The sequence below is a fragment of the Ranitomeya imitator genome, chromosome 1, assembly GCF_032444005.1.
Source record: "Ranitomeya imitator isolate aRanImi1 chromosome 1, aRanImi1.pri, whole genome shotgun sequence".
Taxonomy (NCBI): Eukaryota; Metazoa; Chordata; class Amphibia; order Anura; family Dendrobatidae; genus Ranitomeya; species Ranitomeya imitator.
The window spans coordinates 451,483,446-451,497,674 of NC_091282.1; the positions used below are offsets into that span (position 1 = coordinate 451,483,446).

The following is a 14,229-nucleotide window of genomic DNA, read 5'->3' on the forward strand; positions in this document are numbered from 1 at the left end:
CTATCTGGTGTTCTGTCATGTGTAAAGGGAAAACACCAAGGTTACTTACTGGTAGCTGTTTTTTCCAGAAATGTGTGTAAATTAACCGGAGGTCCTCTCAAGCTCTGTAACCCAACTGAAGCGGGGGAGAGATACCGCCCTTTTATTTTAGTAGGTTTCCTGCCTTGGCTGGGGGTGATCCCTCTCTCAGGTATGATGTCATGGGTTCCAGAAAAAACGGCTACCGATAAGTGACATTGGTGTTTTTTGCAGCTTATTTCCTGCCAAGAGATCAGGTTTTGCTGCAGAAAAAAAGGCTGAAAATCGCTTAGTTTTAACTTGCCATAAGAGTATGATGTTTGGATAAAAAAATTTAAATGTAAAAATCAGCCTTTTTTGTCACCTTGCCAGCAATATGTGACCTTCATTGTTATACCCACTTTTATATGGACTTGTTTGTAGTTGCTGTACAAAAATATATCTTCATGCACAGAACATTCCTTTATAGTGTAAGTTCAGGTTAACATTGACTCTTTATTGTATTTGTTGGTTTGCTTCAGAGAAACAAAACAACCAAGAAGAATCTAAATATTGGACAGACTGTAATTGCGAAACACAGAAATACAAGATATTACAGCTGCAAGGTTGCAGAAATTACCTCTCAGACATTCTACGAGGTAGAGTTCGATGATGGATCTATCAGTAAGGACACATTCCCTGAAGATATTGTTGTAAGTAGAGCATTTCTTTAAAAAAAAAATATGCTCGATTGGTACAATTTGTTATTGTATACTAAGATTATTATTAACTCATATCTTTTAATATACTGTTAAGTCATCACATATACAGTGGGTACAGAAAGTGTTCAGACCCCTTTACATTTTTCACTCTTTGTTTCATTGCAGCCATTTGGTATATTCAAAAAAGTTAATTTTTTACTCATTAATGTACACTGCACCCCACCTTGACTGAAAAAAAAACAAATGCTTGAAATTTTTGCAAATTTCTTAGAGGAAAAAAATCCAATCTATACATGTTTTGTGTCTGCGAACTCGTAATGACCTGGAGAATCATAGTGGCAGGTCAGGTTTAGCATTTGGTGAACATGGTAAAAAAAAAAAAAAACAGTTGTGGAATTCCACTTTTTTTTGCAATTTCACCGCACTTGTAATTTTTTCCTGTTTTCAAGTACACGAAAAGGTAAAACCAATGGTGTTGTTCAAAAGTACAACTCATCCTGCAAAAAACAAGCCCACACTTGGTCATATTGATGGAGAAATAAAAAAATTATCACTGTAATCCTATCACAGTGATCAAAATTTTTAAAAAAAGTAAATAAAACCCCCTTTTATCACCCCCTCAGGGAAAAATAATATATATATATATCCATTTTTCTATTAGGGTTAGAGTTGGGCTAAAGTGAGGGTTAGGGCATTAGTGAAGGATAGGGTTAGGGGTAGGGGTGCGTTGGGGTTAAGGTTGGAGTTAGAATTGGGGGGTTTCCATTGTTTAGGTACATCAGGGGGTCTTCAAACGCGACATGGCGCCACCATTGATTCCAGCCAATTTTGTGTTCAAAAACTCAACAAGGTGTTCCCTCCCTTCTGAGCCCTGCCATGCACCCACACATGTTTACCCCCACATATGGGGTATCAGCATACTCAGGACAAATTGCACAACAACTTTGGGTGTTTGCTTTCTCCTATTACCCTTGGGAAAATTAAAAATTTGGGGCGAAAAGATCAATTTTGTGGGAAAAAAATGATTTTATTTTCCCGGCTCTACGTTATAAACTTCTGAAAAGCCCTTGGGGGTTCAAAGTTCTCACTGTTTAGGCACATCAGGGGCTCTCCAAACATGACATGGCATCTGATCTCCATTCTAACCAATTCTGCATTGAAAAAGTCAAACGGCGCCTCTTCCCTTCCAATCTCTGCCTTGCGCCCAAACAGTGGTTTATCCCCACATTTCAGGTATCTGCGTATTCAGGAGACATTAGACAACAACTTCTGTGGTTCATTTTCTCTTTTCACACTTAATTGGTTCAGAACTAAAATATTTGTGAAAGAAATTAAATGTTCATTTTTTCCTTCCACATTGTATTAGTTCCTGTGAAGCACGTAAAGGGTTAATAAACTTCATGAATGTGGTTTTGAGCACATTGAGGGTTGCCGTTTTTAGAATGGTGTCACTTTTGGGTATTTTCTGTCATGACCACCCCCTCAAAGTGATATATTATATTATATATATATATATATATATATATATATATATATATATATATATATATATATATATATATATATATATATATATATATATATACCGTATATACTCGAGTATAAGCCGAGATTTTTAGCCCAAATTTTTGGGCTGAAAGTGCCCCTCTCGGCTTATACTCGAGTTAAGGTGGGTGGCAGGGTCGGCGGGTGAGGGGGAGAGGGCGCTGAGGTATACTTACCTAGTCCCAGCGATCCTGGCGCTGTCCCTGCCGTCCCATGGTCTTCTGTGCTGCAGCTTCTTCCCCTCTTCAGCGGTCACGTGGGACCGCTCATTAGAGATATGAATAAGCGGCTCCACCTCCCATAGGGGTGGAGCCGCCTATTCATTTCTCTAATCAGATAGAGAAAGAAGCTGCGGCACCGAAGACCGTAGGACAGGCAGAGGGAGCCGGACGTCGGGACCAGGTAAGTATCGCATATTTACCTGTCCCCGTTCCAGGCGCCGGGCGTCGCTTCATCTTCCCGGCGCCTCCATCTTCCCGGCGTCTGCGCTCTGACTGTTCAGGTCAGAGGGCGCGATGACGCATATAGTGTGCGTGGCGCCCTCTGCCTGATCAGTCAGCGCAGAGAGACGCCGGGACCGGACGCCGGAACGAGACGCCGGGAGCTGCAATCAAGAGAGGTGAGTATGGCTTTTTTTTATTTTTTATTGCAGCAGCGGCACAGATTTATGTGGAGCATCTATAGGGCAGTATGAACGGTGCAGAGCACTATATGGGGCACAGATATGGGGGCAGTATGAACGGTGCAGAGCATATATGGGGCACAGATATGGGGGCAGTATGAACGGTGCAGAGCATATATGGGGCACAGATATGGGGGCAGTATGAACGGTGTAGAGCATATATGGGGCACAGATATGGGGGCAGTATGAACGGTGCAGAGCATATATGGGGTACAGATATGGGGGCAGTATGAACGGTGCAGAGCATATATGGGGCACAGATATGGGGGCAGTATGAACGGTGCAGAGCATATATGGGGCACAGATATGGGGGCAGTATGAACGGTGCAGAGCACTATATGGGGCACAGATATGGGGGCAGTATGAACGGTGCAGAGCACTATATGGGGCACAGATATGGGGGCAATATGAACGGTGCAGAGCATACAGGGCACAGATATGGGGCAATATGGACGGTGCAGAGCACTATATGGCACAGATATGGGGAAATATGAACGGTGCAGAGCACTATATGGCAGAGCTATGGGGAAATATGAACAGTGCAGAGCACTATATGGCACAGCTATGGGGCAATAATGAACGGTGCAGAGCACTATATGGCACAGCTATGGGGAAATAATGAACGGTGCAGAGCACTATATGGCACAGCTATGGGGAAATAATGATCTATTTTTTTTTTTTAAATTCACCGGTAAATGCTGCATTTCCACCCTAGGCTTATACTCGAGTCAATAGGTTTTCCCAGTTTTTTGTGGCAAAATTAGGGGGGTCGGCTTATACTCGGGTCGGCTTATACTCGAGTATATACGGTATATATTATATTTCTGAATGTTTATTTAGTTGATCAACATTAGGAATCAGGGAGGAAAAAACAAACTTCCCTTCTCCTTTCCCATCCCTTGGTTCACTCCTTCACCTCCGAGACGGTTTTCTACTTCCTGACCAGGCCAAATGTTTCAGTTCTGACCAATTTATTTATTACCTTCAATTTATTACCTCAGCATCATTTTAGGACAGAGGGAATAACTATGGAATGCCTCAATATATTACAACTAGATGGTGGCCCCATTCTAACGTATCGGGTATTCTAGAATATGTAGGTAGTATATAGCACAGGCTACGTACTATATTGCACAGTGACGTAGTATATGACATAGCTACGTAGTATATAGGAGAGCTACGTAGTATGTAACACAGCGTACATAGTATATAGCTGAGCTATGTAGTATATTACACAGCCACGTAGTATATAACATAGCCACGTAGTGTATTGCACAGGTATGTAGTATATCGGTCAGCCACGTAGTATATAGCAGAGCCACGTAGTATATAACATAGCCACGTAGTATATAACATAGCCACGTAGTGTATTGCACAGCTATGTAGTATATTGGTCAGCGACGAAGTATATAGCAGAGCCTCGTAGTATATAACATAGCCACGTAGTATATTGTAGAGGCACGTAGTATATTGCATAGCTTCGTAGTATATTGCACAGCCACGTAGTATGTAACAGAGCCACGTAGTATATAACACAGAGCACGTAGTATATTGCACAGCCACGTAGTATATTGGACAGTCACGTTGTATATTGCCCAGCTACATAGTCCATAGCACAGAGATGTAGTATATAACAGAGCCCACGCAGTATGTAACAGAGCCCACGTAGTATATAGCAATGTGGGCACTATATGCATGGTTAAAAAAGACTTAAAATAAAAAATAACATATACTCGCCTTCCGAAGGCCCCTTGTAGTCCTGGCGCCTGTGTGCTCTGCACGCGGCAGCTTGCGGTCCCAGGGTTGGTATGAGCGCAGGACCTGTGATGACATCGCGGTCACATGACTGTGACATCATGGCAGGTCCTTCTCGTATAGCATCCTTGGCACCGGAACCTGCCGAGGACAGTGTGCCACGTCGGAAGGTGAGAATAACCTTTTTTTTTAATTATTATTATTTGTAACATTAGATCTTTTTACTATTGATGCTGCATATGCAGCATCAATAGTAAAAAGTTGGTCACACAGGGTTAATAGCTGCGGTAACGGAGTGCATTACGCCGCGGTCCGTTAACTCTGGCATTAACCCTGTGTGAGCCCTCAGTGCTGACTGCAGGGCAGTAAAGCAGCGGCGATTTCGCTGCCAGACTATGGCCGTCGCTGATTGGTCGTGGGCGTTTTGCCACGACAAATCATCGACTTGGATTTCCATGACAGACAGAGGCCTCGACCAATGAATATCCGTGACAGACATACAGAATATAGTGACCCTTAGACAATTATATAGTAGATGATGGTGATATTGTTTTTTTTGTGACACATTATACCTCATATTAGGGATAAATTTGTTAGGATGTTAGAAGAGTGGAAGACAGAAAATAACCAAAAAAGAAAGTGACACCATTTTAAAATTTTAATAAGTGCTCAAAACCACATTCATGGAGTTTAATAACCCTTCAGGTTCCTTACAAGAATTAAAGCTATATGGTACAAAAAATAACTTACATTTTTCCTGCAAAAATGTTGCTCTAGCCTCAAATGTGTAATTTTTACAAGAGTAACAGGAGAAAACAGACAATACAATTTGTTGAGACATTTTTCCTGAGTACACAGATACCCCATATTTGGTGGAAAACTAGTGTTTGGGCTCATGGCAGGGCTCGGAAGGGAAAGAGCACCATTTGAGCGCAAAATTGGTTAAAATAGATAGGGAATGCTATATTATTTGAAGAGCCTTTAATGTGCCTAAACAGTGAAACCACCCCCCACAAGTGACTCCATTTTTGAAACTACACCTCTCAAGGAATGTATCTAGAGGTGTGGTGAGCACCTTGTACCCACAAGTGCTTTACAGAATTTTTTTTGTAACGTTGAGCTGTGAAAATGACAATTATGCGCTCTTATAAGGACCGACAATGCCGGATTATAGACCAGAGAGAGTCCAAAGTGTCTCCATCTGCCTCAATATAAGGGAATCTGCCGCTGGAGTGTTGTGTGAATCACATATTTCAGAGATTTACACGAAAACCTCTATGTACAGGTGCTTCTCACAAAATTAGAATATCATCAAAAAGTTAATTTATTTCAGTTCTTCAATACAAAAAGTGAAACTCCTATATTATATAGTCATTACAAACAGAGTGAACTGTTTCAAGTGTTTATTTCTGGTAATGTTGATGATTATGACTAGGGTTGAGCGAAACGGATCATTCATTTTCAAAAGTCGCCGACTTTTGGCAAAGTAGAGTTTCATGAAACCCGACCTGATCCCTGTGTGGGGTCGGCCATGCGGTACGCGACTTTTGCGCCAAAGTCGTGTTTCGTATGACGCGCTTGGCGCCATTTTTTCAGCCAATGAAGGAGCGTGGGCACAGTGATGACATAGGTCTTAGAGGCGTGGATGCCTATCGCCATCTTGTCGCTTGTGCGCTGTAGCAATTTGCAATGTGTAACACCAGCTTTTCTGCTCAGGGATGGAGGAGAGAGAGAGAGAGATATTTCCCATTGACTTTGCATTGGGTTTCGTGTTTCGGTCGATCCCCGACTTTTTGCCATAATCGGCCGATTTCACTCGACTCGACCCTAAAAAAGTAAAAGTCGCTCAACCCTAATTATGACTTACATTCAATGAAAACCCAAAAGGCACTATCTCAGTAAATTAGAATACTTTATACCACCAGCTTGAAAAATTATTTTAAAATCTGAAATGTTGGCCTCCTGAAATGTATGTTCAGTAAATGCACTCAATATTCGATCGAGGGTCCTTTTGCATCAATTACTGCATCAATGCTGCATGGCATGGAGGCGATCAGCCTGTGGCACTGCTGAGGTTATGGAAGCCCAGGTTGCTTTGATAGCAGCCTTCAGCTTGTATCCATTGTTGGGTCTGGTGTCTCTCATCTTCCTCTTGACAATATCACATAGATTTTCTATTAGGTTAAGGTCAGGTGAGTTTGCTGGACAATCAAGCACAGTGATACTGTTGTTTTTAAACCAAGTATTGGTACTTTTGGCAGAGTGGGCAAGTGCCAAGTCCTGCTGGAAAATGAAATTTCTATCTCCAAAAAGCTTGTCGGCAGAGGGAAGCATGAATTGCCCTAAAATTTCCTGGTAGATGGCTGCGCTGACTTTGGTATTGATAAAACATAGTGGACCTACCTTGATTTCCAAATGAAATGCAAAATTTACTTCACTTGTGGAGTATGTCCATGACTGCCTTCTGGACATCTGTCAATTCAGCAGTCTTCCCCATGATTGTGGAGCCTACTGAAACAGACTAAGGGACATTTTTAAAGGCTAAGGAAGTCTTTGCAGGTGTTTTTGTTAATTTTTCTAATTTACTGAGATAATGACTTTTGGGTTTTCATTGTCTGTAAGCCGTAACCATCAATATTAACAGGAAGAAACACCTGAAATAGATCACTCTGTAATGACTCTATGTATTGAGTTTCACTTTTTGTGTTGAAGACCTGAAATAAATTAACTTTTTGATGATTTTCTAATTTTGTGAGAAGTACCTATAAATGCTCAGCAAAAAAAAAACACAAAATTGAGCTTAATTTAAGATGGTATACATGCAGAGGTAAAACGCATGTTCAAAATGGCCACAAAACATTAAAACCTACAAGAGAAAAAAGTAAATGAAAACCCTGATATAACTAAGTAAAAAAGCAAAAATGCATTTAAATAACACAGAGTTTTTAGTAATACTGTTTTTTGATCAAAAAATAGCACAAAAGCCATCCCACCTCGTCACGGTAACTCTGATCGGGACAGTCCTAAACTATCTAATATTAAAACCTTACCATGAGTCAATGTTGACCTCAATGTGAATAAGGGCAGATGAAAGGACTGAGCCCAAAAAGTGAAACACTAGACTAGGGAAGCCTTATATAGTTTCTAGCTCAGAAACAGGGAGGCCACACCCCGGATTGCACAGAATGCAACAATACACAGAAAAAAAAAAAACACAAAATTGAGCTTAATTTAAGATGGTATACATGCAGAGGTAAAACGCATGTTCAAAATGGCCACAAAACATTAAAACCTACAAGAGAAAAAAGTAAATGAAAACCCTGATATAACTAAGTAAAAAAGCAAAAATGCATTTAAATAACACAGAGTTTTTAGTAATACTGTTTTTTGATCAAAAAATAGCACAAAAGCCATCCCACCTCGTCACGGTAACTCTGATCGGGACAGTCCTAAACTATCTAATATTAAAACCTTACCATGAGTCAATGTTGACCTCAATGTGAATAAGGGCAGATGAAAGGACTGAGCCCAAAAAGTGAAACACTAGACTAGGGAAGCCTTATATAGTTTCTAGCTCAGAAACAGGGAGGCCACACCCCGGATTGCACAGAATGCAACAATACACAGAAAAAAAAACACAGAATTGAGCTTAATTTAAGATGGTATACATGCAGAGGTAAAACGCATGTTCAAAATGGCCACAAAACATTAAAACCTATTGCTCAGCGTAGAGTGCAAGATAAATGTGAACTATGGGAGGCAGAATAAACAAATCAACAGCAGGTCAAGAATTGGTTTTATGTATTTTTTACGTCATTAATTGTGCAGTATAAGTTATTAGATGGCTTTAATCTTCATGAAAGTGCAATTACAATAATTGTTTTATATATTCTTTTGCAAAGAAAAGTTTTTGTATAGCCATGTTTTAAGAGCTATAATTTTTCTATTTCTGCATGTTAGTGTTTGTTTTTTGTGGGATGAGTTGAAGTTTTTAATTGTTCTCATTTTTGATTTTTTTGATCACATTCTATTTTAATTTTTGGGAGGTAAAGTTAACAAAAAAAAAGCAATTCAGGCATTTCTCTTCAGGATTTTTTTTAATGCCATTCACTGTGCGGTAAAATTGATGACTGCTTTATTCTTTATCAGTACGATTGATTACAGCGATATAACATTTATATAATTTTTTTATGTTGCTTTTAGAGAAACTTTTATATATATAAAAAAAATAGCTTTTGCATTACCATATTCTGAGAGCTTATAGCTTTTGTCTTTTTTGCTGACAGCGGAGTGGTGGCTTGTTTTTTGCGGGACAAGATGGCATTTTCAGCTATACCATTTTTATTTACATTTGACTTTTTGATTGCGTTTTACTACACTATTTTTCGTTGGTATGATGGAAATGCATGGTTTTTTACCACATTTTAAACCTGTTTTACGGTGTTCACTGAAGGTGTTAAATAGTGTCAGTTTTATTGATCGGGTTGTTCTGGACATGGCGATATCAAATGTGTACTTTTTTAATTTTTGTTTTTACATAGATATAAGTATTTATTGGTATATTATTTAATTTAATTTATTTATTTTGTAAAAAAAAATGGGGGTATTAATCCCCTTTGGGAGTTTGCATTCTATTACTTTGATCACTGGTATAATACATTACAATGCACAAATATTATATTGGTTAGTGTTACACTGACAAAATGCCTTTCAGACCATGCTCTTGGCATGGTCTAACAGGCCACCATAGCTGACAGATTAGGAAGTCATGATCTGTCATCAGTCGGGCCCCCGTTATCACGTCGCAAGGTTGCCAATCAGGTAGGAAAGGGAGCGCCCTCCCTCTCCTAACCTTCTAAATGCTGCTGTGACAACACAGCATTTCTTAATTATGCCAGATGTAACTACAGTAGGCCCAGAATCATAAACTGTTGTCTGAAGTATTGACTTTTTGTAGGACGAATATTTACCTCCAATACTATCTCCTACAATTTCTGTTATCTTTGCAAAACAATAATACATGATCACTGAAAAATGTTTGCTGATATGTTGATTAAATACATTGTTCATGCCAGTTTGTTGGCATTCAAAACAGAGGAAAAACCTAATGCAAATAGACTACATAATGGATCAATGAAGTTAATCTCCTACAACCTGTGTATGAATCGTGCTCTGGAGCCGCTGTTGATGTTGTATACAGCCAGCACCTACATCTATTAGATCTAACACTAATATCATTGCTGTTTAATTGCTTAAAAGTGCTCTACAAGAATGTAATAAAATGGTCCTGTCACATAATTCAAACGGCAACTTGTCATAGTCACGTATCTGCATGAGTTGCAGTCTGTAAAAACACAATTCCCTAGACCTGTGTTTCAATTGTCAGAAGACCAGTATTATATGCACAAAAACCGGAGTTGTCAGAAAAGTTTGTGACATGAGAAGGACTAAATGTTCTCTTCTGAAGACTAAACACAGTGGGATGAGGCTGGAGAAAAATATCCTTTGTGCTCAGTCAGCCTAGGAGAAGATTTACTCTTGTTACACATTTCTCTGTCAGCTCCGGTACGAATGCTTGCTATGCTGGTCCTCTGGCAGCTGAGACACCGGTTTCAAGAGCTGTGTTTCTTCAAACTGCTGCCCATCCTGATGTGACTAGGATTGTTAGCCTTTTGAATTGTGATGGTGACCATTTTATTACTTTCTTGGAGAATCCCTTTAAACAGAAAGCTAACATCAGCTTCTAAGTTATTCTGTCATGGGACAGGGTGTGCGTTAGTCAACCATCAGCTTTTCTGGGATAGTTGCTGGGTGCATTGGGTTCCCATGACAGCTTGAGCCCACTGAAAGCCTTCAATACCACCATCTTTGTAGGCCTACAAAGCTCCACTAAAACTATGGCAGAAGTAATTTTGAAGGATGATGGTATTTTTTGAATGTGTCGTAGTTTGAGGCAGGATGTTTCTAGTTGAGAAACATTTGGGTAGAGATACTCTTTAGGGTCAGAAGAAGTTATAAGCACACGGCCGCTTCTTTCCAGTCACAGCGACTGTCAAATAGAATATAGGGAAAATGTTTGTAAATTGATTACATCTTGATAATAACCATTGTTGGGCACAGTGCTTTCATACATTAGCCACTCTGTCACATCTTCTTCTGAGCCTACCCCATAACACATCTGTTGTCCAATCTGTCATGCTTATCATGTTGCTGTTATTATTCTAATCAATCTAACACATCATTTTCTTTTTAGGTTTAACATAAAATATATGTTTGTGTTATGGAACTATATATAGTCTCTTCCCAGGTCAAGTTGTTCACAAATGGTAATTTTCTATGATATATGGACAAGTGGCATACATTTCCAAAATCTGACTGAAACACGCTAATAAAAGACAGATCTAATCTTCATGTATTCTCTAGGAAATGTTCCTCAGGGTCTAAACATTAACAGAAAAACATACCTTTTTGTAACACGAGCCTATACATCATCAGCTTTCAGAACGGTTTACCTCTAATTCTTTAACAAATGTGACTTGTCTGCAAGAACAGTGGGACTTTCACCGTGAAAACATTGCCTCAAAACAATGCATAAAACTGAGTTCTTTCAACTATAATAAAACGAATGACAAGCTGGTAGTAATGACCGATTACACTGTGCAAGTCGAGGTGGAAATTTAGCCTTCAGTTCATTTATTTTTAAACACTATATTTAATGAAACACTAAATGCAGCATCATTTGTATGTATTGTTCTCCCTGGTCTGAAACTTTTTATTTTATTAAATAGAAGCATGTCTGACAATTTGCTTTGTACATTCACCCTTCAGGCAGATAAGGGCTGAAGCAGGTTCTGCTGCACAACAGCATACATTGTTCTCTTGACAGATCCTGTATAATTCGCTTTGTTCCATTTACATTTGAGTTAAATACATGCTTACCTTTAAGGCAGCAACAATGAACCGGCCCTTTTTTTTCTTTCTTTGCACAAAATAATTTTCTCATCTATTTTATTTTGTATAACAAAACAATAAGCAAACCCATGAATATGTTCTCATTTCTAATATACACTTATGCTTTTATTAATGAATAAACGCAAATTCATCTTTGAGATACTCTACTGTCCATGAGAATCAATAGTATTTTCATTATTGTTACCTCTGTGCTTATACTGTGTTTTATCATCATTCATTCACTCTATTTACTTCGTATAAACTTTAAACCATAACTGAAGTGATTTAAGAATTTATGTAGAACTTATCAACTTCAGGGAGAACTGCAATTATTTGTAATAATGTTTTGTCCAATATTAATATTTTCACTTCCAATATGTGATCAAACAAGTACAAATTTGAAATTATACTTTGTTGCTATTTTTTGTACAACTTGGAAGTTATGCAAACATTTTGCAACATTTGGTGTTTTCTTGCCAGTCCTAGCCAACTTCACCAAAATCGGTGAAACATAGACGAGAGAAGGCACGGCTAAGCATGCCCATCTAATTCATTGTACTCTGTCCGTGACTGAAGAATATTTCTGGCTGCAGTGCATGCCATTTAAGAACTGCACCCAATTAATGAATTAGGTGCATCATGCTCCAGCAAGCCCTTTCATTAAGACTGGTGTGTGCAATTCTCCTGTTTGGGACCATGACGTTGATTGCATGTTGGAAATATGGCTAAGTCAAGAAAGTGGGCAAATAACTTTTAGAGAACTTGTCATTGCCTTGCACAAAGGATACAAAAAGATAGGAAAAGCATTGAGTGTTTTTAGAGATACATTTGGAGCATAGTTCAAAAGGTAAAAGGAACACTACACTACCGGAATGCCGCAGAAAAGGAAGTTATTACAGGCTGTCACCTGATTCCGAAGAAAACTGGTAGCAAAAACCTTTGAGTGAGTAAGGGCATACTATATGCTAAAGGTCTCTATACCCTAACTCCAAGAAGCATACATTTTCTTATCCAAGCGTACAAAATATGCTCAAAACCCAATAAATAAGCCAAAGAAGTTTTTGGATTCTATTGTGTGGAGCGATGGAAAAAAGCTGTAATTTTATGAACCTATGTTTGAAGAATGAAGTGCACCATGCCTACAGTGAAGTATGGCAATGGCTCGGTAATGCTCTGCATTTGCTTTGCTTCTTCAGGCACTGGAAACCTGTAATATCTGGATGGAAGAATTGTTTCCATGAAGTATTAAGAAATCTTATGATAAAACATTATACCTTCTGTAAGGAGGCTGAAGCTTGGGTGCTACTGGGTCTTACAGCAGAACAGTGATCCCAAGCATACCTCAAAGTACACCAAGGTTTAATTTCAGAAAAAGAAGTTCTAGAAGACTTTGGAGTGTCTGTCAAGACATACGATTCAGTTCAAGAATGCCATTATTAGTGGTATTTGAAGAAGGTAGTTGCATCACACAAATCCAATAATGTTAGTGAACTGGAGGCCATTTCCAATAAGGAGTTAACGAATATTTGCAGCAGGTCATAGTCAAAAGTTGCTCTATTAAGTGCTAAAAACACAGATTATGAAGGGGATCAACAATAATTCTGAGATTGTTGTAGTCTTTACCACAAGTCCAGTTTTTTTAATCATTTTAGTGAGACCTGTTTTTATTTTACGTCCTTTGTAGCAGTGTCATATTTTTTTTTGCAGGGCGAGACAACATTTGTATTAGTACCATTTTGGGATAGATTACTTTTTGTTCGCTTGTTACAGCATTTTTTTGTGGAATTGTAATCTAAAAAACCCATAATTTTGGCATTCTTGATTTTTTTTTTTTTCCCGTTTATGTTGTTTACGATCATGTTAATTGTTTTTAGATTTTGATAGATTGGACTTTTCTGAAAGAGGTGATACCAAATGTGTTTTTTTTTATCTTTATTTTCCCTGGGGTTGACTTGAGCTTTCTTATTTTTTTCATATTTTTAAAACCATGTTTTTTTTTTGTTTTTTTTTACTAATTGTTAGTCCCCTTAGGGGGTTTGAATATCGCTTATACTTCAGCATCGCTGCATATAGTAGAAATCTGTCTCCTTTGAAGCTCAGCCATAGGCAGGGATTCAAAAAGCTCTGTAATGACAGTGACGGGGGTCATCAGTTGCAAGTTGTAAGGTCATAAGTAAGGACACGCACGCTCATCGGCCTGGGTTAAATGCCACTAGTACAAAAAAGGATCAGCATCCCATCCAGGTGATGAAAGATTAAAAGAGCTTTATTCTGCCATGACGCAACGTTTCAACCATTATAGGTCTTTATGAATGCTTGATAAAGACCTATGATGGTCGAAACATTGCATCATGGCAGAATAAAGCTCTTTTAATCTTTCATCACCTGGATGGGATGCTGTTACTTTTTTGTACTGGACTGTGTTTTCTTTCCAATTGGGCCATTGGACTGGAACATGCACCCCTGCATTGAAGTGCTGTCGGCTGCTGCTTATTTTTACTTGAGTTAAATGCCACTGTCTGATATTGTTAGCGATCATTAGCACTAGGTCCTGGCTATAATATTCAGCCATTGTGT

General features: G+C 38.8%; 1 protein-coding gene across 1 annotated transcript in view; it reads left to right on the forward strand.

Moving 5' to 3' along the window:
• Window positions 1-14,229, forward strand: part of KDM4C (lysine demethylase 4C) — a 606,931-nt gene that overhangs the window by 550,143 nt on the left and 42,559 nt on the right. The window contains exon 19 of the mRNA XM_069764494.1: window positions 540-710. Within this exon, the coding sequence (XP_069620595.1) occupies window positions 540-710 (171 nt within the window). The remainder of the gene's footprint in view (window positions 1-539; window positions 711-14,229) is intronic.